Raw genomic sequence first — 27,272 nt, forward strand, 5'->3', positions numbered from 1 at the left:
GGGGCGGTGCCGAGTTGGGATTCTGAGAGCTCTCATTGGCTGAGGCGTGAGTGGCAAGAAGGGGCGGCCAATGGGGAGCGCCGGAGTGGGCGGGGCGGCGGCTGAGGCGAAGAAAAGAAGGCGAAGAAGCAAGCTCCGCTGAGGGAGAAGGCGCGTGTTTGCCGCCGTCGGCGCGCGCGGCGGATGGAGGCGATGCCTTGCCAGGAGCGGCGGGTGGGAGCCTCTCTCTCGCGGCCGAGCCAGGGCTCCCCGGAGGGAGAGGGCCGGGAGCCCCTCGCTGCCGCCGCCGCTTCCCGCCAGCTCCGCTTCGCCGAGCCAGGCCCCGCCGACAGCAGCCCCAGCCCCGACAGCAGCAGCGGGAGCAGCTGCTGCGAGAACGGAGGCTGCCGCCCTTCGTCGTCGTCGTCGTCGCCGCCCTGCGCCAACGGAGAGGCCCCCAGCCAAGCCGGAGCCTCCTCGCAGCTCAAGCTGCTGCCCATGAACGACCAGATCCGCGAGCTCCAGACCATCATCCGCGACAAGTGAGCCTCTGAGCGTGGGCAGAGCGCCAAGGGGCCTCGGGGAAGGGGCAAAGGCAAAGGCAAAGGCGGTGGACTCCATCTCCCAGGATCCCGAGCCATTGGCCAAAGGCGGCTGAGGCTTCTGGGAAATGGAGTCCAAAGGCTCCCGCCCCCTTTCTCCAGGAGTCCTGTCCAGTGAGGGCCCTGATCCAGGGGGCCATCGACTGTCGCTCTCCCTCGAAGCACCTCTGCTGAAAGGCAGCCTCCAGGAAGGAGGCTCAGAGGCAGCATCTTCCATCCTGGAGCAGATCTTGCTGTCAGGAAGCTCTTCCTAATGTTGAGCCGGGATTTCTTTTCTGCAGCTCCTTGCATCCTTTGTTGCATGACTTCTTCTCTGGAGCAGCAGAAAGCAAGCTTGCTCCCTCCTCAACATGACATCCCTTCAAGTATTTAAACAGGGCTAGCATCATATCTCCTCTTAGCCTTCTCTTCTCCAGGCTAAACATCCCCAGCTCCCAAAGTCTCTCCTCATAAGGCTTCATGGTTTCCAGACCCTTCACCATTTCATAGAATTATAGAACCCTAGACTTGGAAGAGGCCCCCAAAAGGGCCCTGATCCAGTCCAGCCCCCTTCTTCTGCCATGCAGGAACTCTCAGTCAAAGCATCCCCAGTGACAGATGGCCATCCAGCCTCTGCTTAAAGGCCTCCAAAGGAGGAGACTCCAACATTTTCCGAAGCCTTCCCCCATCAAACAGCTCTTACTGTCAGGAAGCTCCTCCAAATGTTGAGCTGGAACCTCTTTTCTTGGAGCTTGCATCCATTACTCTATTGGGTCCTGTTCTCTGGAGCAGCAGAAAAAAGCTTGCTCCCTCCTCAATATGACATCCCTTCAAGTATTTAACAGGGCTCTCCTATCACTTCTTAACCTTCTCTTCTCCAGGCTGAACATCCCCAGCTCCCTGAGTCTCTCTTCAAAGGGCTTTATGGTTTCCGGACCCTTCACCATTTTAGTTGCCCTCCTTTGCACACATGTCTCCAGTTTCTCTACATCCTTCTTGAATTGTGGTCCCCAGAACTGGAGACAGTATTCCAGAGCAGAATAGAAGTGGCACTATAATAATAATAATGTTTATTTATATACCGCGTTTCCAAATTAGATCAAAGCGGTGTACAACAGGAAGTACAATACAAAGTCAAAATAAAACATAACAGGCCTCTCTCCCCCTCAAGATGGTGGTCGGAAGGAGGGCTCTTAGTCTATGACTTCCCTCTTGATGCAACCAATAGTTCTACTCTGTTAATGCAATCTTGAGGGGCGACCCTGACTCATGGTGGCCCTGGGGATGAGGCACCTCCAAGCCCCGCTCTCCTCTGCTCATGTTTTGCAGATTCAAACCTATGACCTTTCTCACTGAGTCCAACTATCTGCCATAGGGTCTTTTCTTTCTGCTACCTTCTACCTTTCCATTATTGTATCAATCTTCACTTCTCATGGTGTGGCCAAATTAGGACAGACTCAACTTTGTCATCTTGGCTTCCGGGGAGACTTCAGGTTTGGTCAGTTCAAGGACCCATTTGTGTGTCTTCTTGGAATAATCGATCCCTTTCAACTATTAGAAAGGAAATAAGAAATGTAGTTAGAGTAATGTATCTTTACTTGCATTGGTTCCCAAACTCTGTTACTCCAGATGTTTTGGACTTCAGCTCCAGAGCCCCTGACCATTGGCCAAGGTGGCTGAGGCTTCTGGGAGGTGAAGTCCAAAAGGTTGTTAATGTTCCTTCCTTTCCTCCAAATCCCAAAACTCAGACCAATACACCATGATGCCAGAAATTGTGTTCAGACAGAGGTTCTGAGCTTGGAAATCTGGTTAAAATGTCGCTCCAGCCATTAACTTACTAAGTAGTCTTTGGTAAAGCAAGACCAGTGAAAATACTGGGCTGCCTCAGGCTCACTCTCTAAAGATTATAAAGCTAGTACAGTACGGGTACTTGCTGTATTGCCTGAATATTGCACAACATACACGTTTGCTATTCAGTGGTGCCAATGTGGAAGTCCACACTTCTTCAAGGTGGGAGAAATGTTAGCAAAACCATATCCTTTTCTGTTGACTCCAGATGGGCTTTTCTCAGTGTGGTCTGGGAGGAAAGCAGGTGGCTTGAGCTTGGGAACTACCAAGGGAGCCTCCATGCAAAGAGGCGTTTGCTTTTAGCTCATGAGGGACCGTGCAAAAACAGCAAGTCATGGAGCTGGAGTGATCCTTGTAGTTCTGCCTGCATTCAGGTTCACTTCTTTGTCTCTGCTGCCTCATTCCTCTTGGCTTGTCCCCAATTGTATTCTCAGGCAAAGATGGCCTGGTGACCATTCACTCCACAGGGTTGTTACAGATGGCCAGCATTGGAAATAGTTCTTTTGCCTTCTGGGAAAGAGCACAGAGGTTGTGGTTGTTGGTGCATACTTTCATGTATTATGGTGACCCAGCCAACATGGCGTTGTAGTTTGAGTGCTGGACTATGATTCTGGGTTTGATCCCCAGCTCAGCCATGAAACCCACTGGGTGACACTCACTCAGCCTCAGAGGAAGGCAATGGTGAACTCCCTCTGAACAAATCTTGCCAAGAAAACCCCAGGATAGGTTTGTTTTAGGGACAGCATAAGTCAGAAACAACTTGAAGGTACAGTACACAAAAACAACATCATGAACGCGGGGGTTTCTTGTCCAGACTCTTAGCAGGTGGAGTCTTTGTGCCAGAGTTTGCATTGCCTCAAGATTCAGGTGAGATTTGTTACTGTTTTCCTCTGAAGCTTGTGCTCACAGTTACCCGGTGGGTTTCCATGGCTGAGTGAGGATTCGAACCATGTGCTCCTGGAGTCCTGTTCCCAACACTCAACCCATTTATTAGCTGATTGGAGTATTTGCCTACTGTTCTGAACAATAATGCAGACACAAAGCAGTCGTTAAAAGTACATCATCAACATCATCAAAACATTCATTGTGAACACACATATTTAGTAGCAACAGGGTGCATGAAAACCATTGTAATAAGATTTCCACTTTCATATGAACGACAGTCAAGTAGAACATGTGTGATTCTCCCTGGAGAGGATTCGGAGAAGGGAGGCCCGCAGTGAACTTGTTTGTTCTCTCATTTCTGATGATGAATTGCAGCCCATTGCCTTGAATAAGAACATCTTGAGTGAAAATTGTTAAAATGAGTGACGTTCCAATAGTGGAATCACACAGTTCTTCAGATAATAATGTGTTTAGGATATGTTTGATTGCATCTGTTTCGAGGGGAGGATGGCGTACAATAGACTCTACTTCTCACATGGCAACACTTCACTGACTTATTTTGAGTGTTAATAGGATTGTGATGTAGTCTGAATAGTTCTTCTTATGCCTCCCTCCCTCATGGCCTCTCAGTTGTCCTGATTTATTTAAGGAATGCTTCCCCCAAACTGTTGCTGAGGCCCAAAACACACTCCAGAAATCATCCAGTTTGAGATCACTTTGACTGCCCTGGCCCAGTGCTAGGGAATCCTGGGAGTTGTAGTTTATTGTGGCACCAGAGCTCTCTGTCAGAGGCGGTGTAACGTCTCACAAAGCTACATTCCCAGGATTCCCTAGCACTGAGCCAGGGCAGTCAAAGTGGTCTCAAACTGGATGATTTCTGGAGTGTGTTTTGAAGGAAAATTTCAGAACAGTGATAGAATATGTCTCTTGCTTTTCTCTCTCTGCTCTTCAGCCTCTTATTTTAGCTCCTCTCTGTGAACTTGACTGTTTCTCTTGTTTTTCTGCTTCCATACTCTCTCATCCCATCATCACAGCTCCATTCTCCAGCCTTTGCACATGAATCAGGGAGGCAGTTGCGTGTGGGTGAGAATGAGAAAGTGCTGCTTTTGTTTGCCAGGGATATTGCTTTGAAACTAAGAAACTAAACCTGCAAATACTGCTAAACCGGAATGGAGGCTCACTGAGTTGTAACAACGACGTCAATAGCTTACCTGTCTGCTTTTGGATACAAGGTGTGAAGCATACAGGACCTGGTATGCATCTAGCAGGAGACAGCACTAAGATGACTTACATTTTCCAGGGCAAGAAGAGCTGTTGCGTGTCTTTTCTGACATCACATATTTATTATCACCACACCCAGTTGTGCTGCCACTGTGCCCAGGGCAGTGTTGGCATTTCCTTTACAAAATCCTCTTCCTTTGGTCTTAGTCACATTCAGTTTTGTCTTGAAATGTTCGTATTTTTGGATATGCACAAATTAAAATTCAACTTGATGAATCAGATCTTTGTCAAATGCATTTATGCAGTGAAGGTCTGGGAAAAAATGAAGTACAGTGGAACCTCACCTTATGCGGGGGATCCGTTCCGGACCCCCGTGTAAGGCAAATTCCGCCTATGCTTGAGCCCCATTCAAGTGAATGGGGTTCATGCACACAATGGCGCATATGCGCCACAGGCGCACACCCCATTCATTCGAATGGGATGTGCTGCCTCTTGCACCCCGCGCACTCCCACACAGCTTTAGCACATATGCTCAAAGCCACGTATAGCACGCCTGCGTATAAGGCGGGCGCAATGTACTTGGTATGGAAACCTATCCTTTGACTGAAGTGCATTTGCCTGAGTAGTGACTACCATTAGCTTTGCTGTAGTCTTGTCATTTAGTCAGAGGTATGCCATCCCCATTCCTTGTAGCCGCCAAATTTGGCAGTGCAGGAAGGTAACACACCCTTCCATTTTCTCCCTAAAACAAGGCATGCGAGGATGCGCATTGTCTTAAGAAGAGAATTGTATTGCTTGAAACATACTTCTGCTGAAAAACAAGCCATGCTTCCCTACATCCTTCCTTTTTTAAAGTAAAAGTATAAGGTTCTTATTTGCACTGGAGTTTTATTGGGCAGAGGCCATTAGTTTTCTGGAGGAGTTGAATTCCCCCGGGGAGGGTGCCATAGCTGCCCACCAGTGCATTCAAGAAAGCTGTTACGTGACTTTGCACTCGCTTTCCTGATATTAAATCATCGGTGTAAATATATCTCCAACAAGAAAGAGCAGAAATAGTTTTGAGTTCTTGAAACTCCTTACCAAAACAATTCTTAACCCTGTATGTCCATACCGCTGGAAACCTATATGCTGTAGATCAGGGATGGCAGTCATGGACTGCAACTCCCAGTAGCCAGCATAGCCAGTGATAAGGAATGCTGGGACTTAGGGGAAAGCAATAGGAATGGGGGCTGCAGCCAAGGAATCAGAAGAAGGTTAAGAACGGGGAGGGTGGCTATGAAAGAACCAGAAAAGATCCTAAAGTGCAAAGATATACCACACAAGTTAGAATCTTACAAGCCGTTGTATTCCTTATTGCCATGTAAGGATGCCTCGGTGTCTTTGTTCATTAATGACCCTTGTTAAAACTGGACTTGCCACTTCATTTCCATACATGAAAGATTTTGAATTTCAATTGACATTCTCACATACCAAGGGCACATATATACAACTCAGCATGAAAGTTAGAATCATATAAACTGTTGTTATCCCTGTAACCATGAATGGACATGGGAGCTGAATGGTTAAGAAACACGACAGGAAGAAAATTCGTTCATTTGAGATGTGTTGCTGGAGAAGAGTGCTGATGATCCCACGGACAGCCAAAAAGACAAAGAAATGGGTCCTAGAGCAGATCAAGCCAGAAATCTCCCTGGAAGCCAAGATGACCAAACTGAGGCTGTTGTACTTTGGCCACATCATGAGAAGGAAAGGCAGATTGGAAAAAGCAATAATGCTGGGAAAGGTGGAGGGAAGCAGAAAGAGAGGAAGATGGATGGACTCTGTTAAGTCATGGGTATGAGTTTGCAGGAACTAAGAACAGTGGAAGATGTGGGTCTTAGAGATGTCGCATCCACAGGGTCGCCATGGGTTAAAATCGACTTGAAAGCAGGTAACAACAACAACAACAATATCTGGAGTGCTGAATGATTCCTGCTGTTTGTTGCTACAAGTGCTCTGTTATGCGTAGTATCCATAGGGCATAAGCCAGTCCTGTTGGGCCTCAACACTGTTGTTCACAAAGACTGAATGCTGTGTGTGAGATCTTCCTGTCTATCTGTTTTCTTCAGATTCAAAGCCCTTCTGCCAGTTTTAGTAGAAGCAGTGAAACTTGTGCAGGGAAGTTGACTCTCCCAGCGCCGTGTTTTCTGACCTATTACTTCTCCGAAACAGCCGTTGGCCCTGTCGAGTGTGTGGGTGCCTCCTTTTAAACTGGGAGGTGTGCACCGTGCGTCTGTCTTAATAAAGAACTCATGAGAAGCATCCAGGCTTTGCTTGTTCAAAATACGGAAACAGATCCATTTATGTTAAAGCAAGCGGCTATTGATTCGAGTCTGACTTTTCCCTTTTGGGCGAAAAAAGAGCTGCTGTTACAAGTGTTTTGTTGCACAACCGGCCCTGTTCCTTCATAGTTAAATGTTGAGCCTTGGCAGCGATCAAATGGGAGTAGTTCAGAGGGCAAAAATGTTGAATCCATTTGTGGACTATTCAGCCACTTCAACCATCAACTGTTTGTGGACGTTTCTTATTTCCAACCGCCTGCTGTACGTACCGGAGTTGATTTGACAGTCATTGCATGAAACATAGCATGAAGGTTATCTGTTGACTGATTTAGATTCTACTGCCACCAGTATTGCAGTTTACAATAATAAAAAAGGTTTTCAAGGCAGCTGGACTTAGAACTGGTTTCCATAGAAGCCGCTCAGAGCAGTGTGTTTCTATTATAATAACATCCACAGTTAATGGGAGGTAAATGTAACTGCTGGTGTCTTGTGTGTGGCTGCAGATTGGTTTTAACTGCTCACACCTTGACTATAAATACTACCATGGCTTATTTCTCTTTGGTAACAGCCTGGTAATGAAAGAGTTGGACTACTCTGTTAAAAACGGTATTCCAACAGTGGCCAAGTGGGCAGTTTTCTGTCTAGACGCATACTACTGAATCTTAAGGGAAAGTGGAAAGTTTGTGCAAATTCTTGTGTCAGAAAAAGAAAACAAGATTCGTCTTGTAGGAAGTACAGTGGTCCCTCCCCATTCACTGGAGTTGGGGGTGAAGAAGCCCTGCAAATGTGGGAAAACCACAAATAGAAAAACACTACTCTTTTTACCTAAGAGAACACCTCTCTAGGAATCTCCAGATCCTCCAGTGCAACTCTTATGATCAACATCTGCCAGCGGTTGACCATAGACTCATGCTGGAGGACCTACAGATGCCTAGAGAAGCGTTTTCTCCAGGAACTTCTACTTTCTCCAGCACAACTCTATGGTCAACCTCTAGCAGAATTGCACTGGAGGAGTTAGAGATTCGTAGAGAGAACATTTTAATCAAAACCGCAGGTAATCAAATCTGCAAAAGTCAAAGTCGCAGATGTGGAGGGATGACTGTATTCCATATATTCATGCTCCATCTCATGGATATTCTATGCAAGATGTGATATGTAGAAGTACATGTAAATACCACTAGCTCTGGATGTGTTTTGTCTATTAACTCTGCATCCTACGCTGTTCAGGGGTGCCAACTTTGTTATGGAGCTGAGCACTCTTGAGGCTGTTTGATTATGGCAGCCAGAAGCTTAGTCTGTGCGGCTTCAAGAGGTGGATGGATGAGTCGGTGCAGTGATAAGAATAAGAGATGAGAAAACTGTACTTTGGGGAAGGATTTAGAGCTCATGTGAACATTCAATTGAACAGCAGTCTTCAGTAGCGATTCATAATTCTGATGTTCAGATTAAGCAGAATGCGACCATGTTAGATCCTTGTGCGCATATATATATATATATATATATATATATAGTCTTGCCACATTGATGACTTTGAAATAAGAAATCAGCTCTTTGAAAAACTGAACATTAATATATGTATTTTTGTGCTGAGTTCTTGGGATGTATGACAGTGATTTTGAATCAAGGACCATGTGTGCTGTGTTTAGGCTCTCATCCATGAAAGCTTATGCCACAATGAATTTGCTGGTCTTTCAAGTGCTAATAATTGATGTTTGCTGCATCAGACTAACAAGGCTATGCTCCCCTCAGGAACTTGTAATCTGAAAAGGATCTTCAGCAAAGCTTAAATGTTAGAGCGACAGTGTTACAAATTAGCTTGAAAATTAGCCTTTGAACCAGAGCCTTTTAAAGATAAACCCCTTCAACTTCTTCAGATCCTTTTCTTCTCAATCCTTAATAAATAATAAAAAATGAACGTAACAGTTGGATGTCTTAAAGCACATACATACTAGTGAAGTTGGAACTGCTGGACTGACCCTATTGCCATCTTTGACATACACTTGGTAGCAAACATGGATCTCTTTGTTCAGTCAGTGTAATGGCCCAGATTTGCTAACTATTCACTGCAAATATCTTGCTATTCTATTATTATTTCTCATTCTTCCACAGAAGAACGATGCATCCTTCTTTCAAAGCACTTTAAGTCTCTTACCTGAATATCATTGGAAAAGATTAAAATGTGGGATGGAAATGTAGAGAGTTAAAGCTCAGGTTCTTGGCAGTATTACTGTTGCAGAAGTTCCTGTTGATGCAACTTTTTGCAGGAAATGCATTGATTGCTGTTCAAAACAGTAATTCATAATCTGGTGACTAATGTTAAAAGAACGTGGCAAATTTAAACATCTAGATTTCACTGTCCCTTATAATATATAAAATACACATTTTAAAATCCTCACAGTATTTCCGTTTGTTAATGTATTCAAAGCTGTTTAAGACTGATAGTTAAAGCCTAACTTGGCTTCTGCTCTTTCTCTCCAGAACAGCTAGCAGAGGAGACTTCGTATTTTCTGCCGATCGCTTGGTAAGTGAGTATTTTCATATGCAAAAGTAGCCATATCGACTATAAGAAAAAAACCCCAAATCCACTGCTAAGGCGCTGTTTAGTTTGCAGCAGAAAGCTAAACTGAAAGGCTTATTGCTCTGCTGAGGAACCTTGAATTTGACAGACAGACAAGGTGCTGTCTACAAGAAAACCTCTGCCAGCCAATTATATAGTAGCTTTGATAGGTTAAGATTAGGGATGTGACAAAATTTTGTCCCTCAGATTTTTGATGTAGACAAGCCCATCTTGACACAGCTGTGAAATGGTTTTCCAGGGATTTTGCACCCCTTCTGGGAGCAAAACACCAGCAGGTTTTTCCTCTACCATGTTTTGCCCATTTTGCCCAAAAATGTCTCTGTGAAGAACTAGTACTAATCTAGTCAAGCTAATCAGGATCAGTTCTGGTTAGTACTTGGGTGGGAGACCTCCAGCAAATACCAGGTGCTGTAGGTTATATTTCGGAGGAAGGAACTGCCAAAACCACTGCTGAGGATTCCTTGCCTAAGAAGAACCTAGGAAATGCATGGGGTTGCCATAAATCGACGGGCGACATGAAGGCGCAGACATTTTTTCTTTCTTGTTTTCAATCTGTGTCTCACACATGGTATGTTCTGCAGATTAAGTAGTTTTGGAGTGATTGTTTTCCCTCTTCTTGGGATAACTTTAATCTGATACAGACTAATCTGTAGGTGGTACAGATAGTGGATTAAAGCTTGTTGGTCTTATTGTTGAACAATTATATTGGAGGGAAGGAACAGTTAAGCTTTGTTTATACTGCAAGTTTGAAAAGTAACCTTCATGACACATTCCAATTAACAATTTTTTGTAACTGCAGATTTCCTGGGATCTCCTTTGCTCTCCTTCCCCAATCTGGTTTGAATTCTTCCTTTCTTACAGATCAGGCTTGTGGTTGAAGAGGGATTAAATCAGCTGCCATATACAGAATGCACAGTAACCACTCCAACAGGTAAAAGAAGAGTATATCCAGGATAGATTGGTTGGTGGGCAAAGATTTGTCATAAGGACAGAATGGATCATGTCGTCTAGACCTGCTATAAAGTTAGCAGCAGAGCAGACAAATACTGACATGTTTGGGGGCTGGCTGGTAATTCTGGGTTATTTTTGCTCTCCTTTAATCTGGGGGTGCCAGGGGATTTGGGGGATTGAGTCTTACGTACATCAGTTAGAACAGCTGATCCAGTAAGTAGAATCATAGAGTTGGAAGAGACCACAAGGGCCATCCGGTCCAACCCCATTCTGCCATGCAGGAAATCTCAGTCAAAGCATCACCGACAGATGGCCATCCAGCCTCTGCTTAAAGACCTCCAAGGAGGGAGACTCCACTACACTCTGTGGAAGGAGTGTCTTCCCTTGTCGAACAGCCCTTACTGTCAGGAAGTTCCTCCTAATGTTGAAGTGGAATCTCTTTTCCTGCAGCTTGCATCCTTTGCTCCGGGTCCTAGTCTCTGGAGCAGCAGAAAACAAGCTTGCTCCCTCCTCAATATGAAATCCCTTCAAATATTTAAACAGGGCTATCATATCACCTCTTAACCTTCTTTTCTCCAGGCTAAACATCCCCAGCTCCTTGAGTCGTTCCTCATAGGGCATGGTATATAATAAAATATATTTGTGTAAAAGGAAACTTTTTTAAATGGTTCTGTATTATCTTCCAACAGGGTACAAGTATGAAGGTGTGAAATTTGAAAAGGGAAACTGTGGAGTCAGCATCATGAGAAGTGGTAGGTTTCTTAACATTAGTATTCTTTTACTATCAACAGAATATATTACTTTTTCTGGTGGGGTATAATCAGAATAGAAAGTACGTTTATGAAACAAATGCTCACTGTAAATTGCTTAATTATATTGTAGAAGATCTAATACAGGGAAGGGGTAACTATCAACATGGGAGCATTGTCTTCATATTTGTCATAACTGTTCTTGGCTTAAATTTTGATGATAAATAGAAGCATGAAGCACTTTTTTATGAAGGACAGACCTTTTGATTGGGAAATATTTGAAAAGTTGCCATTCTTTGGTGTATAACTCTTTTTTCCCTCTGTTTTCCTCCTGAAATGGAGGAGAGGCAATGGAACAGGGTTTGCGTGACTGCTGCAGGTCTATCCGAATAGGGAAGATCCTGATACAGAGCGATGAAGAGACTCAGAGAGCCAAAGTGTACTATGCAAAGTTTCCACCAGATATCTACAGGAGAAAAGTACTTCTCATGTACCCAATACTAAGTGAGTGTCCTAAAAAAGTTTTTAATCCCAGGCAGTTTGAGAACAGTGTTCTGTTGGAGAGTAGATGCATTACTGGATACAAGCAGAGCTTTGGCTCACCTGGGCCCTAAAACACAAGGTTTGTATGTTCATTAGCTGGCAAAGCATTGATTATAGACTGCACATATCGGCAGGGGAGGGGGAGATGTGCCTGGCAATGGATCATCTGAGTGAAAACAAACAATCATGTTTCTAGCAACTAAGCCAAGAATATCGGAACTGTTGGAATGGGGGAATGTTAATCAGTTTGCCACACTTTAATAACATGGCTGATGGTAAATACTACTGCCTAATATGACATAATTGCTCCGTTATGAGATTCAACTCTGATCCTAAGGACATTAGCAGGATCATTTCACTCTCAAAATATTTAGGATCAAAAGATAAGTCTGTAGCTGCCACCATTTTGAAGCCTGTAGCTGCCACCATTCACCTTACAGGCTTCTTAACCCAAAAGCATTACTAGCCAGGGGCAAAATAATTTTAGGCGCAGTAAGTGTGCTATGTTTTTGTATGCAGCCTAAATGTGCATAACACTGATTGATGGCTAACCGACATGTTGACGGTTGCATGTATTACCTGACAATACGCTCCATAATTCCTTCTTTTCTCTCCTGTCTGCCCCTGGGGCCATACCAGGCACTGGCAATACTGTGATTGAGGCTGTGAAGGTTCTTATAGAACATGGAGTTCAGCCAAACGTCATAATCCTGTTGAGTCTGTTCTCTACACCCCATGGTAAGTTAAACAACAGGATGGATTAAAAGCCAGAGTAGATGCGTTGAAGTAGCTGGTTTTGTCAAGCCCTTTTCTCTTCAGCTTGGTCACTTTTGGCATTGGTGCTTGCAGATAATTGCTTAAAACAGTGGAGTATCTGCAATGAGATGAGGCAGCCAGGGGATGGTGATCAGGACGGTGAGGGAATCTCTCTGTGCCTGCAAGTTGTGCTCTAAAAAACATACAGCCATGCATCCTGTTAGTTTGACGTGAAATAAAGAAGCACATGTTGCATTTTAGTTTAAAGAGATTTGCTTTCATTTTGTTTCCTAGTAACCAAATGCTGTGCTGCTGTGAAAATAAGTTTTCAGTTTAGGGTAGAAGATTGGGTGGATGTGTTGGTTCTGCTTTGGAATAAGGATATACATTTAATGTATACAAGACACAGGTGCTTGTTGACAGATTTCAAACAGTCAAGATGAGTAATCGGAGCACTGTTGTTCAGTATCGTTTCTCTAACTTCACGATTGCTATAAAAAGTTAGATATTAATTAAACAAAAGACGTGACATTTGAAGGTTTTTGGAATCTGAGCTCAAGTACATAATGTCAATGTGTCTTCTCATTCCATAGTGACCCCTCATGGCTGGATTAAGTTGTGCTGATTAGTTGAAAGGACAACTTACTGTTTTGAAGGGAAAGTAAAGGAACAGAGTTCATAGAATCACAGAGTTGTTGGTTTTATTTTCACATCTGGAAAAGTTAGCTTTATTGCCTTTGGGACTTTCCATGAACTTTGCACTGTAGAGGACGTAATAAGTTATTGCATCCAGGCTTAGTCATGCTTTGATGTGTTCACTGAGTCAATGGGCCTCTGTGTGGGTGCAGTCAGACTATGACTAAGCCTGGGCCCAACCCAGCGATGTACTGCCTTGACTGTAGGCAACAGTTGGATACTTAGTCTGCAGTATAATTAAATGCAAATTGGTAGCTATACAAACAGGGAAAATCAATGAATGTGTTGCTTGAAAAATTCATAGAACTGTTCAACTGTCCATTAAGGCCACAGTGGATTCATACTGTACAGGATACTGATGTGAGCATGGCCTGTTGAGGTCAGTGAGACTTAATTTAGCCATGTCTAATTTTCTCCACTGATTTCACTGGGAGTGTTCTGGGTATTACTAAGGTTGGACTCATTTGACCCATTCAGACAGGCCAAAATAAAGCTGCTTCGGGTCACTTTGGAGGTATGCTGTTTAAAGGATGCATTCGTCCTAAGAGTCCATAAGCTGCCCCAAAGCTGTGCTCCAGTCCTTAGGACTGGATCGTGGCTTTGGCATGGCTTCTGGACTCTTAGGATGTATGCATCATTTAAACAGCATACCTCCAAAGTGACCCGAAGCAGCTTTATTTTGGCCTGTCTGTATGGGGCCATTTTGACCACTGACGGAGATGGAAAAAAATACCTAGGGCTGCATTTTCAAAGAGCTCCAGAATCCTGATCTTTGGGGAACTTTCCAGTGTCCTCTCCTCTAGTGAGGAGTCTCTTCTATGTCCATGTTAATCTGGAATACGTTTTTATTCCTGGTGTACATGATGCTTCAGTCTGGTCTACTGAGTGTTGCTGGTAGTTTGGCGAATTAAGGGTGACCTAGAAAGTGCTCTTTTTGCAGAAAGTTACAGGAGGATTGTTCTTGTTGTCCAGAGAGACAGAGATTTAATTAGCCATTAATTATAGTGCTTCTTGGGGGTCCAGGATTGTTGCTCAGGACTCTGTGGCCAAAGAGAATAGTCATTAAATTTAGAAAATATGGTGGAGGAAAAAGAATCTTTGAAACAGTTTTATGTTATCAGGAATCGCACTTGAGAGCATGTCACTGAATAAGATGACATCTGTACCAGTTAATTAGGGGACAGGGTCACTTTGCTTACAGGGCAGTGGATACAGATTAATAAAATGCTTGCTTCAACTATCTGCTCCTTTCTTCTTTTCAAGGTGCCAAATCAATAATCCAGGAATTCCCAGACATCACAATCCTAACAACAGAGGTTCATCCTGTTGCACCCACACATTTTGGACAGAAGTATTTTGGGACGGACTGAAGTACTGAACCAGTTTGTGTTTTGTTACTGTACGATATGACTATACATTTTTCTACGTTTTATAATTTGAAGTGGAGGTATCGATGGGTGTATTTAACTTTGTTTTTTTCTTTTGCCAAAGGTGAAAATAGTTGACCTGGGCTGATTTTTTTTATTTAAAAGATGAGATATTGGTCCTATGTCCAGTTTTTATTTTAATAAGGAGCTGAGGCAATGAAGCACATCAGGCTGTAAGAGACTTCTAATTATGCGAATCGAAATTTCTGCACTCATAGTCCCTTTTATTTATTCTTTCGTAGGCAGTTTAAGCGGCTGCTTGCAACTGTAAAATAAAATAACTGTGAAGGCACCATTGTCTCCTCCTCTCATTTTACAGAGCAGCCGCAATCTTTCACAACAGATTGATGTATCTTCAAAATAAATGACTCCATTCTTATGGACTCTGGGTATAACAAGGTGGCAAATATCATTCTTAATCTCTGGTTTATGCTTATGAGCTACACAACCATTGTGTGCTTGTAAGAGATGTGTAAGCAAACAATGCCCTCACATTGAAGAGTAGTATGCGGAAGGTACTACTCTCCCTTGCCTTGACATTGATGCACAAACACTGGGAAAAAGTATTGTATGGCACAAGTAAAATTGGTTGTATGTGTACAAGAGTTTGTAACCTAGATAAATCTGTGTGAAGTTCTAATGGAAACTGCTTCTATGAGGAAGATAGTTCTCTGTTCAAAACAAAAAAGTCATGGTCCCTACCGCTGCCCTAGTTCTTACTTCGTGACAATACAAAGCCTTATGTTTCAAAGGGACACTCAGCTAATTTGAAGTCTTGCTGACCTACTTAATGCGAAATGGTCTCTAAGCCTACATAACCTTAGGGGAATTTCATACAGTTTGTTGTTCCCAGCATGAAGAAGCTGAGAAAGTTAAGAAATGTTTCTGGTTTATGCAAATGGTGCCATTAAAGGTAAAATACCCAGTTGTTCATACCAAGTCATCAAAAGGTCTTATGGTGATTATTTTAAAATGCTGTTTCCAAAGTTGTTTCAAAAGGGCCACATCAGCTCTTGAGCAATCTTGAGAAAATCCTGGGACTTGGCAGTACCTTGAGATAATTTGGAAGGTTCCGGCTGAAGCCTAAGTTCAGTTATCTTTGGGAAACATCAGCATGTTATTTTGATCCCAGTAAAAGAGAAAGGTAAGCATTATAAGCCATGTAACAGATATTAAAACACATCTGACACTTGATGTAAAACTTTTTATTCCAAAATTTTCCCATGCTTTTCCATGTTACAAAAGCAGGAACGTACACTTCTTTAAAGTGGAAAACCTGAGATGATGATATAATTCAACATTCAAGAGGGTTTAGCTGGAACTTTCTACATTGATTAAAATGCTGAATATTAGTGTGCCCAAGGAACCTTAGTGTTCAATGATCCTTAACATTTCAAACATGTCCTCTTGTGTAAAAACCTCTGAAGTACCATCAGTTAAATAATTAGGCATTGATCAGACAAAAGAAACACAAAACTAGAGCATGGAAACAGTTGTAATAGTCAATGAAATATTTGGAAATAGAAAATTAATGGACCCAACTTTGCACCAATGGTTATAAAAAATGAAATGAATAATGTCAGACGTAGGATAAGGACCATGCTGTAAGCTGCCACTTTCAAGAGCTGCTAATAAAACAAGTTCTCATCAATAAAATATGCTGTAGTACAAATATATTGATGACGTGAACAATATTTTTAAAAACGAACCATACCAATATGTGTTATAGAAACAATCCAACTGAGCTATTCAGTTGATCAAGAGCAAAGAGTACATGAAAACTTCTCAGGGTATGTTTATATCTATAGTTACACCTTTCCAATAATGTCCCCCCTATATGAATTAAAAGGGCAAAATGGAATACTTGCTCTTAACAGGAAGCCAGTTGAGACCCTCTGAAAAAGACCAGAAGAAAAACTGAAATCTCTCATTATACTGACTTAACCCAAATTAAAAAAGAAAAGTCACCCGCAATGTTTTAAGGTGGCATGTGGCATTTAATCATCTGTCACATTTAATCCTGCCATGATATTTTATTCAAAACTGACTTGAGGGGAAGCAAGTCACCACGTCCTCTTATGTGCCAGTACAACGTTGCTATCAGCATGCACAAACAATTTTAAAGACAGACACAAAGAAATGTACCATCCTCCCATCACTCATTACCAAGCTGTCATTTGCCGCTTGACATATTTGAACACCTTCATAAAATCGAGACAATCTTCAAGTAGATTAGTTTCAGTAGTTTGCACCCTAGACACCTAGAAAGTCAATTGACCCAAGGGCAGGGGGAAGGGAGAGGACACCAACTTCAAACAACTGGTCTCCCTCTCAGTGTGTATGGGTTTGTTTTAATGCAGTGTGGAAGAGCCACCCAAAGCACTCTGATACCCATATCCCAAGTCCTGCCCAGGGGCAGTTACTGCTGGTTGTTTACAGGAGAATGAGATGGAGGGATCTAGGTAGTAGATCTGCACAAAGACTGGGGAGAAAGGGACAAAGTGGTTGTTGTAGCTCTTAGTGTAGCTTTCCCCATACACACTTGAGGGGGAGGTGTTTAGAAAAGAAGAATCATTACACATACCTCATGTTTCTGGGATTACACGTACCTCATGTTTGCAATACTATAACAAGTACAAAAATTGCGCTCTTCAACCTGTACCATGTATTTGATGGGGACAATATCCCATAGATTTTACCTACTGTAGCACCAACTGTCAGGACAGCAACAGTAGCCATCACTATGATCTCAAGTGGCTAGCCAGAACCGAGCACCTGGCATGCGTGTGATGATATTCTGTATTGGCTTTCACGGGAAATTAATGGGGTTGAAGCTCTCCCACCTGCTCTGTTTACTCAGTTTTATGCCACAGAGCTCCAGTGCTGTGTCTGTATTGCCATCATGCTCCTTGAAAGAGCACATGAACAACCACACTGGGGTGGGTCTGATCAAAGTCTCTCCGCTTTGGCATTCTGTGTTTACACATTGCTTCTCTAGTTGCCTATAAAAAGCTTGCCAACAGTGTGAGCAAATGCACGCTTGGGTTTCTCAGCAGCTGGTATACCGATCCCAATAAAACTCCTCTTGGTCTGAATGTATATATTAATGACAGCTTTAAAACTATTTCCCATATTCCCCATTTAACTTCGTTACCTTTTTGCTATTTGATAAGGCTGGGCTCCATGGGCAGAGCTGGGTTTGCTGACTTGTTTAAAATAATAATAATAAAGTCCATCAGTCGAGTAAAAGGGGGGATTGGTTTACAACTTACAGTGCTGCAACTGTACTTGTTTGGATCAGAACACACAACTATACCAATGTCTATTCTGCATCAAATATACATCGCAGCAGTGATGCACAGGCCAGAGATCAACATACCAACAACAATACACAGCATTTAATCCTGGCAAATGGAAACAAAAAGAATTCCCACTGAAACCAGTAATGCCTAAAAGTCACAATATTGTGCGTTTCAATGCGTTTAAAAGTGGAAAAGCTCTGGTTTTTCCTCTCCCCACCTTAAGTAAAATGAGCAAGTTAACCTTTCCTAACAGTTTAACCCCTTTTTGAGGACAGCAAATTTCAAGTCCCATAAGAAAGAGACAGCATAAGGAATGTAATCTCTTGTCCCAGCTTCTCAGCATGGCTATGCAAAAGAGAACTGTTGCTCTTCAAGGGATTTGAAAACAACACTGCAACAGACGCATTTAAGTCTACAATTCAATGTCTCTTAAGGAATCTCATTTGGGCGTACTGCCTCCACGAAGCAGTTTTCTTTCCCCAAAACAAGTCTCTACTTGTGCGTTGTTACTGATCATGGCAAGAAAAATCTCTCAGGAAAAAGGTTTTATTTGGCCCCACTTTGAGACCAGCCAGAGTCCTCAGTCTTAAATGTTAAGAGCTGTAAAAGGAAAAAAGAGGTCTAGCAGGTTCCACTGTGACTAAACGGAAGGCCTGTTAAATATGCAGGCAAAGACGCTTGGTTTTATATTATACTGAAGACAAGACATACCAATTCCCAGTACCATTACTTACAAGATCATCATGTTTTCTTTCTACAGACCATTTTAAATGTCTGTGAAACTGGACTGTATACTTCAGCCTGTGTTCGTGTGACTGAATGTTTCTTCATAGTTTCCCTTCAGTGCATCAGGAAGTTGGTGCAGCCAGTCCCCCTCTTTTGCAGGACTGCTACTTTGGATGTGGAGAGAAACCTTGCTATAGCAGCTTGACCAATCCACCAAGTACCCAGCTGTATTCCTTGTCCAGGATTTGAAGCTGTAGTGGTGGATTACAGACAGCAACCGCTCCTTTAAAACGTAGGCATCTGCCACAAAAACTGTGCTTTAAGGCTCATAAAAATCACCATATTGTGCCAAAGAGGGTGTGTTCTTTGCAGAATCAGAATTAGTGATTAAGAACATGAGTGCAGATACTTGGAAGGCGGGGAGTCATATACTGCTTACAAACGCCGCAGTGAATACTCACCCAAGTCTTCCAGCAAATCTTGATTTTGGCAACCATGATTCTTGCTCAAGAGCACTTCTTCCAGCAGCCCAGCCGACCACCTTGTTGTGGAACTGTTCTTGGTAGGATGAGGCATAACTTGAAATCCGGGGTATTCAGACAACTGCCCTTAAGACACTTGGAAATGTATTTGCACTAAATTTTCACTCCTGGGTAATGTGCAGAAAAAGAAGAAGCCATGAATGGCCTTGTTAGTCGCTCCAAAGCTGCCTGGTTAAAAATCAGAAAGATGAAGGAATCCATGGAAATATCCTGAAGAACCATTTCAGAGAGTCAGGATTAATGCTGGACAACAATGCTTCCTTTCCTGAACATCTTCTATGCTCTTCCTTTCTCTTGAAGTCCCTGCAAGTGTCCATCATTGGAGGAAGCAGATGAGAGAAGGAAGCTGAAATTCAAGGCAAAATGAATTAGTCTTTTCTCTTAGGATCAGATTAGAGATGGTGTTATCTATCTTTGCATTCAATTTTTCAAGTGCATCGACAGAAGCTTTTGGTGGGATACGGTAGCTTCTCTTTTCTTTTTATATTAGGTCGTTTCCCCCAAAGCTTGGACTCAGAGCAGTTCCTATTTGCATTGGGAAAGAAGTTTCTACACCATGTTTCTTTTAAAGCTATCCAGAGGAGTGGAACAAAGGAGGCATCGTTATAATCTGAACAAAACCTACAAAACAAATGCAGATGGAAGCAGGCATCTTTTTTCATCTCCTTTTTCAAATTTCAGGAGAAAATGCTTACCTGGGAGTGAATTTTGTGCCATCAGCCTTCTGGAACTGCTACGTCTCCATTTCCACCGAAAGAGAGGAACCTTGGTTGTAATCTAGATCATCAAGCCAAACAAATACAACAAATAAAACAGAACAGAGGAGAGCTTCAGAAAACAGAATGATGCCAAATTGCCACCCGCCCAAAACATGCTTACTGTTTATGGTTTTAAAAACACAACAGTCATAGGCGGTCATTCTTGTCAAGGTTTATCTTTCTTATTTCCAGAATGAGAACTACTGGGAGTATTCCCTTCAAGCATGGCTTTTAATGGGCTGCCATTATGGAGAGAGATATATTCCAGTTTCAAGGCATAGTTAGAAAACTCAATTTCTTTTTCATAGCCTAGAAGACAAATTCCTTTTTCAAACTACATCTTCTGGCATGGCTATGCCACTGGCCATGCTGGTTGGGGATTCTGGAAACAGCAGTACAACAAAGTAATTTATCCAAGCGTTGGCCTTTCTGCACCAGTACCTATACAGGTGTTTGGCTCTTAACAGGAAAGGGTTAAAGGCCAGGGAGAGAATGACAGGGTTTCTCCAGTGCCTCTTTCCAGGGCAGCATCGGAAGGTGGCATCTCCCTTGCGCTCCCACCTTACCATGGCTGTCGTCGTCCATCCCCTCCTCTTCCCACTGTTCTTCATTCGCCAGCAAGGGATTCCGCGCTTCGCTCAAACTTCTTGTTGGGAAAAAGTGCCCGTCTCCCTGACTGGAGAGACGAAGGCAGTGTGTTGCTGGGCAGAACAAGCCCCCAACCCACCGTGGCTCATTTTTTAATTACAAACTTTTTACAAACACTGTCTTGGTTTATATGGAGCTGGCAGGATTCTTCTGTGTTGGCATGGTGGTAGATGTGCTCTCGGGTTCAGGGGAGCTACTTGAAGAGAACTATTCAAAGTGTGCTCAAAGGCTCCAGACTTTGGACAGATCCTTTAAAGTCTGGACAAGACCCACCTCACTGACAACAGGAGGCACCAGTTGCCTCTGGATCTATACCAGTACAGTCCCTCCTGCCCCCTCAATGGCTGGGATGGGCCGCTTCAGCCCTTTGCCTTCTCCCACCATTGCCCTTTCTGCAAGATCGGCCCCGATTGCGGGATTTAGACCCCAGTTCTGTTCTCAGGTCCCAGTTACCTGGATACGATGGGAAAGAACCAGAGTCTTTTTTCCTGCCCAAACACCTGTTGGAGATTTTTCACCAAGCCAAGGTTGAATCCGTTTTTATCGGGACCGTTTGGAAACACTGGAGCCGAGAAAGCCTCTGCGGGTGAACACAAGGGAAGAGAAAGGATCATCATTCCCTAATGTTCAGGCTAAATAGCTTTCCCAGGCACCTGAAAGGAGATTCACAGGAAAATTAAAAGAAAAAGGAATGCCTATAAGCCCACCTAAATAATTGTACCTACAGACTAGAGGACAGGACATATAGAAGACCAGCGGTGCCACATGGAGCAGGTTCGTAAGGCCAGAAAGCACTCAACCAACATACTCCAAACCATGTTAGAGCCTAGTGATCTTAGTGTGTGGATACCATTCTTACAGTGCGAGTACCTGCATAGGAGGTAAAGGTGTGCTCTTGCTCTACAAGCATCAGTGTTTATCATGACAACCCCAGGATGTTTGCTGGCATCCATGAATCCCTTCCAAACCCTGAAACACCCCTGCTCCCTGCCTTAAGGGGGGGAAATTGCAGAATACACACAGGCTCTTACCCAATGTAGACCGGTTTTGACTGACAAGCCAGCAGTGGTAGCCAAAGAGGAACATGAGGCTTACGAAAAACATGATTGATACAAAAAGAAGGAAGAGGACATGGAACTTGGAGCGCCCGCCAGCCAGTTCCCCCTGGAAAGGAAGAAGCAAATGAAGACAACTGGAAGAAGAAACATCTAGAGAGCATCTAAAGCTTCACATTATTGTGGGTCTTTGTTGTGAAAGTGCCAGCAGGCCCAGAGAGAGACAGTCAGAGCAGATAATGCTGGGCTACAAGCTCTGGTTTAGGATGGGTTCATCTATGAACATAAAAGGCTGAGGCTAGGCCCTTTGAGGGCATTGGCAGAGTGTAAATCTCTACCAGGAATAACCACATTTCCTCTCTTTTCTCTGTACTCTTAATTTTCCTCTAGTCTTCAGAATTCTAGCATTGCAGTAATGTAAAAATTAAGTGGAAATAGAGTTTAGACATCCAAAGAAAAGGGACAGACAAAGCCATCCAGGGAATGTGAACAAAGCAAACAGAAGAGGGTATCTAGGTGTGAATGATCTTTTATGTCTCCCATTCTGGAATGCTAGAAATTTGGGGAATGAAGGACATTTTCGTTTAGACTGGTGGGAAAAAGGTCCTCAAACTTACTGTCCAGTACTTGATGAAATACTTGAAGACTGTAGCAGCGATGAACATGCAGTAGAACAAAGAATAGGCTAAAAACAGTAGGAAGAATTTGTAGTTAGAAAATCCAATGCAGTTGTTCACCCTAGAGAGCAAAGGACAAAGGAAAAGTGGGTTCAGTCAAATGGTGCTGGAAAAGAACTGAAAGTAACAAAAAGCATTCCCAATCTGAGCAACCCAATAACAGCCTCCAGTCAGTGCGCCAGAAAACACATGCAAGAAACACACCCATCGAAGTGTCACCAGTTTCTTTTGTTTAAAGCCCTAAAGCAATGGCTCTCTGTCTTTGGTCTTCTAGATGTTTTTGACTTCAGCTCCCAGAATCCCTGACCACTGGCCAAGGGGCCTGAGGCTTCTGGGAGCTGGTGCCTGAAAGACCTGGAAAACCAAAGTGTGAGAACTAATGCCCTAAAGGACAGTGCTTTTCAAATATGTTATGGCAGACCACAGCTTGCCAGCTAATGTGTGCATTACCGATTACATAAAGGCCATCCACAGCAGTCCTTTTTAAGGAGGATAAAACTCACCAGGGGCAATGATGATCCATTTTTAATACACACCTGTAACAAGAGAAAAGGGATGCTTTTGTAAGTATGCTGTGCAATCATCCTGGATCAACCTCTGCCCTCTTCCCTCCAATTCCAGGAGCTCCTATTACACAACTATTGTGTGTACAACCATCCCTGTGTCCATCATTTCAGAGAAACACTGCTGCTCCACGAGATTTCCAGCTGAATTTGGGGGAGTGGGTACTGAGGGGCATCCAGAGGCTAGAAATATGGCCTTGGAGGACCACAAGTGCCCCTGCATATGCTGCCTGGATGCCAACCTCTCCTGTAAACTTACATTGCACAAACTGAACAGTGATGGCATCGGTCCGGTTTGATGAGCTGGCATCTGTCGCAGAACCGAATGGCTGGAAAGGAACATATGAAAACAGACAGGGGCCTCCATTAGCAACGACCGCTGTGCCAGTGAGAAAAGTGGATTCTCTAAACACACAGAGGTAAGTCCCTGTTTTTTCAACATCACCCTTCTGGAGGCCTGCTTTACAAGGTTGTTGCAAGGAATACCAAGAGAAAGCGCAGTGACTGTTTTGCAAATCTGAAACTCTATATAAACATTCCTGTTATTACAGGATCATCTCCATCAGTATAATCAAGAATAAGCATTATATTGTTACTGTTACTCTTTTTTTACTATTACTCCACTCAGGACTTCCTAGATGCAAAACACATGCTCTGCCTCTGACCTACAATACTCCTGAGTTTTGAGTCTGAAACAGAGCCCAGTTTGGGTCTGAAACACCATTTGGCTCAGTCAACATACAGTTGCAAGGTACCTGGCACCTTCCTTACAAATCAAAAACATATTTAAGGGAAATCGAGAAAGGCTGGAAAAGGAAGTTAGAAGGGAAATCCTTTTAAGCTCATGGGATTCTCTCCGCATTAAGGTATTTAAGGCTTTAGGCTGGGAGCAGCCGAGATATGCTTCCTATTAAAGTGGGTTGCCAGCATGTGTCGCTTCAGCAAAGTGATGAGACTGACCGCCGTTCCCTGTGCGCGTGTACACCGGCAATTTCCGTGCCATTTCGGCCAGTATCTGCCTCTGCCCCTCGGGTCTCTCTTCGTTCTCGTAGCGCTCCTTGTCGGCATAAGACATGTGGAACTGGAAGCAGAAGAGAAGCGGTTACGCTTGCCTGGCTTAGCCATAAGATAAGATAAGTTGATAGCTAGGAAGGCCATGGTTTCCCCTCTCTGCTTTTGGAAGAGACTCCCAAGGAGAGGTGAACCCCAGCCCAAAGATTCCCCATGTGTCCAGCAACGGGGACTGGACTTGATGCCAGTCAAGGGACAATCTGGATGGAATTTATAAGGTTGCCCAATTTTACCACTGGGATGTTGGACCTCACCAGCAAATGGGCTAGGATGTTTATCTACTGACTACCAATGGAGCCTATCTTATAGCAGTAATGTGGTAAATGTCCATCCAAGAACTCTTGGAGAGGCCTGTAACTAGACTCAGTTCCAGAACGCATCATTATCCAAGGTGCTGACATTTATTTATCATACCTTTCTCCTTAAGGCACCCTAACCCATAAGGAAGCTTATGACAAATCTACCCTCCCAAATAGATTCAGCACCTTGGATCAGTCTCCCTTTAAAGTCTGGAATAAAGCCCTGCACATTTACACCAAGGGTGGGCACTTAACTAGTAGTTTGGAAAGGAATAATATTGGCCTCCCTTGGGAATCTGGAGAGGTACCTTGCCATCCGCACCTCTCAGACATTGGAAACGTTACTGTTTTAGGATGATGGCAACCAGGAACCAAACCACCATAGTTACACAAACTGGAGATTCTCTCAAAAACTTCATGGGGTCCTTATCTTTAAATGGATCAAACTGATTTGCTTTTAATTAATGAATGTATTGAAACATCATTTCCCAGATTTTGCAATTGTGCTCTTGGTTGAAAAGCAGTTTGTTCCAGGATGCTTCCAGAATATTTTGAAGGCAAAAAGAGTATGCCCTTAACCAATTCCTTGGCCATCCAAGATTGCTGGAGTATTACTCCCAGAATGCCTCACTATTAACTATGGTAACTAAGGGCTTCTGGGAGCTGAAATCCCACAACAACTTTTGGGAATTGGAAAGCTAGAGGATTCTTGGTTTTTACCTTTTTGTCTGGCTGCTGCGGAGGAGTAAATATAGACTTCCAATACGTCCAAATGAAGAGGATGAAGATCACATGGAATACGGTAAGGTAAGCCACTGAAGGAGGAAAAGGCATGAACTGAAACAACTGAAATAAAGAAGTTGGCAGCATGAGCTTTCGTAGACTAAAGTCAACATCCTCAGATGCATTTGATCTGGATTAGTATAGTACACCTTTCCTCCAATCTGTTTCTGGGGGTGAATTAGTATAGTATTTTTATACATATCGTATAGGGGTTTTTCAGGCTATGAGGCCATGTTCTAGGAGAGACGTCAGGAATAAACTCTTCTAGAATATGGCCTCATAGCCCCAAAAACCCACAAAAAACTATGGCTGCCACCCGTGAAAGCCTTCGACTTGACATTAGTATAGCATTGTTGTTCCACCCGGGTCCTTTCTGTATGTGACGGACTACAATTCACATCATCCTCCGTCAACAAGGCTATGGTTAGAGTGGTATGGACCATAAAGGCTGCTGCAGATGGAAGAGGGAGGTAGTCAACATACTCCTTGCTTCCGTGAGTTGAAAAGCAATTGAGGATCGCTGCAATGGTCAAACCAGTTTTGCCAGGGTCATCTTAATCCCCCCCAAAAGAAGAACAGAGCCCAAGGAACCAAGGCCATAAACATCCACTTACCTTTTTCTACGGAGTTGGTCAGAGTCACTGAAAGAGAGAAAATGAACATCTTGTTTTAACAAGGCACAAAAACCTTTGCTCTTTTCCATAGTGGGACTATTCTACAGATACACTCCACTGAATGTACTGGGTAAATTAATGAAATGGGGCATCTATTGGACCGATATTGACCCCGCCAGGGATTGTTTAATCGGGGATGATGGTCATCATCATCATCATCATCATCATCCTTATCCTTCCATGTTTCTCCCAGTTTGAGACTCAAGCTGGCTTCCAATGGACTAAACTCATGGAGTTAAAAATTCACAAGATACAACAAAGGTAAGAAGTGATTGAACTACAGGTATCAGGAAAAATGTTGTTGTTGTTGTTGTGTGACTTCAAGTCATTTCTCTTATGGCGACCCTAATGAAAAGCCCTATCCTAGGGTTCCCTTGGCAAGGTTGGTTCAGAGGAGGTTTGCCATTGCCTTCCTCTGAGGCTGAGAGAGCGCCATTCACCCAAGTCTTATGGCAACCCTAAGGCAAGCCTAGCATGGGGCTTTCTTGGCAAGATTTGCTCTGAGGGGGTTTGCCATTGCTTTCCCTTAAGGCTGAGAGAATGTGACTTCTTGCCCAAGACTTACGGCAACCCTAAGGTGAACCTATCCTGGGGCTTTCTTGGCAGGGTTTGTCCGGAGGAGGTTTGCCATTGCCTTTTCCCTTGAGGAGGCCGAGAGAGTGGGACCCAGTGGGTCTCCATGGCTGGGCAGGGATTCGAACCCAGTTCCTGAGCTCAAACTGCTGCACTACGCCGGCTCTTTCTTTTTTAAACGTTTAGCATTTTCGCACCCCAAGTTATCCATTCCTTACCCCAAACTGGGACATTAGCTCCTTCTCACCCCATCTTCCCCAACCCCAAAGATCTTCATCCCCATCATCCTCATCATCCCTGAAAGTGTGTCATTGTGTGGCAGTGATGGAGCACTGGTTAAAGCAGTTACGGTTTCCTTAATCCTACCAGGGCCGCCTGGTCCAAGGCCCTTCTTCTGCCGTGCAGGAACTCACCCTCGAAGCAGGGTTTGTCTAGTGTTTATTTGTTTACATTTATTTATTTAGACATGGCATTTCTACGCCTCATTATTATATATCCCAGATATATATACTTATATATATATATATATATATATATATATATCTCAGATGCCAGTTTTGGGAGCTGCTGGGTGCTATGGAATCCTGGGATGGGTAGTTTTCCTGAGACAAACTACAAATCCCAGCATCCCCCCAGTTTGGGACCCAGCCAGGGCAGTCAAAGAGGTGTCAAACTGGGTTAATTCTCCAGTGTGGACACAAAGGCCAGCTAAAGGTCACAGAAGGACTGCAAAGCCCATCATCCCCAGCCTGCCGGAGGATGGGATCTGCAGTGCCAGGGCAAGCCAAGGGGCCTTCCTCCTCACCCACCGAGGCAGAGCTCGAAGACGTAGGCGTAGTAGGACCAGAGGGCCACCAGGGCGATGACCAGCACCGGCAGCCAGCCCAAGGTCCGCCGGCAGCAGCGCAGGCCTCGCTGGCAGGGCAGCGCCATGGCCTCCCTTCCCTTCCCCAGAGGCAGCCAGTCAGGCAGCCAGGCCGATCGGCGCTCCGCTGGACACGCCTGGCGCGGCCGATCGGGCGCTCGGGGATCGGCTAGTACGCCTCCCTGCTGCAGGGCAAAGAGG

The 27,272-nt window shown here is 43.8% G+C and overlaps 2 protein-coding genes across 2 annotated transcripts; one reads left to right on the forward strand and one right to left on the reverse strand.

Moving 5' to 3' along the window:
- The first annotated feature begins 88 nt into the window (after positions 1–88).
- UPRT (uracil phosphoribosyltransferase homolog) lies at positions 89–14,827 on the forward strand. Its single transcript, XM_042478508.1, has 7 exons — positions 89–521; positions 9,314–9,356; positions 10,275–10,344; positions 11,054–11,116; positions 11,456–11,617; positions 12,296–12,394; positions 14,372–14,827. Exons 1-7 carry the CDS (start codon positions 184–186, stop codon positions 14,476–14,478), a joined length of 882 nt encoding a protein of 293 aa, XP_042334442.1. The 5' UTR covers positions 89–183; the 3' UTR covers positions 14,479–14,827.
- Positions 14,828–15,724: 897 nt separating this feature from the next.
- Positions 15,725–27,195, reverse strand: ZDHHC15 (zinc finger DHHC-type palmitoyltransferase 15). Its single transcript, XM_042478507.1, has 12 exons — positions 27,016–27,195; positions 25,574–25,600; positions 24,897–24,991; positions 23,767–23,887; positions 23,066–23,135; positions 22,747–22,779; positions 22,184–22,304; positions 21,543–21,675; positions 20,965–21,091; positions 20,430–20,539; positions 19,801–19,882; positions 15,725–19,451 (listed from the first exon to the last, which is right to left on the reverse strand). The coding sequence occupies exons 1-11, from the start codon at positions 27,137–27,139 to the stop codon at positions 19,839–19,841; spliced, it is 1,005 nt and encodes a 334-aa protein (XP_042334441.1). The 5' UTR covers positions 27,140–27,195; the 3' UTR covers positions 15,725–19,451; positions 19,801–19,838.
- Between the last annotated feature and the right edge of the window lie 77 nt (positions 27,196–27,272).

This window comes from Sceloporus undulatus, chromosome 7, assembly GCF_019175285.1.
Source record: "Sceloporus undulatus isolate JIND9_A2432 ecotype Alabama chromosome 7, SceUnd_v1.1, whole genome shotgun sequence".
Taxonomy (NCBI): Eukaryota; Metazoa; Chordata; class Lepidosauria; order Squamata; family Phrynosomatidae; genus Sceloporus; species Sceloporus undulatus.

Excerpts from the sequence above, each read along its gene's own strand:
- UPRT (XM_042478508.1), top strand. The coding sequence starts at position 184 with ATGGAGGCGATGCCTTGCCAGGAGCGGCGGGTGGGAGCCTCTCTCTCG. Across the intron at positions 11,117-11,455 it reads AGTCAGCATCATGAGAAGTG|GAGAGGCAATGGAACAGGGT; the intron begins GTAGGTTTCTTA and ends CCTGAAATGGAG. Across the intron at positions 11,618-12,295 it reads TCTCATGTACCCAATACTAA|GCACTGGCAATACTGTGATT; the intron begins GTGAGTGTCCTA and ends GGGCCATACCAG.
- ZDHHC15 (XM_042478507.1), bottom strand. The coding sequence starts at position 27,139 with ATGGCGCTGCCCTGCCAGCGAGGCCTGCGCTGCTGCCGGCGGACCTTG. Across the intron at positions 24,992-25,573 it reads GACCAACTCCGTAGAAAAAG|TGGCTTACCTTACCGTATTC; the intron begins GTAAGTGGATGT and ends TTCCTCCTTCAG. Across the intron at positions 22,305-22,746 it reads ATGGATCATCATTGCCCCTG|GGTGAACAACTGCATTGGAT; the intron begins GTGAGTTTTATC and ends TTTGCTCTCTAG.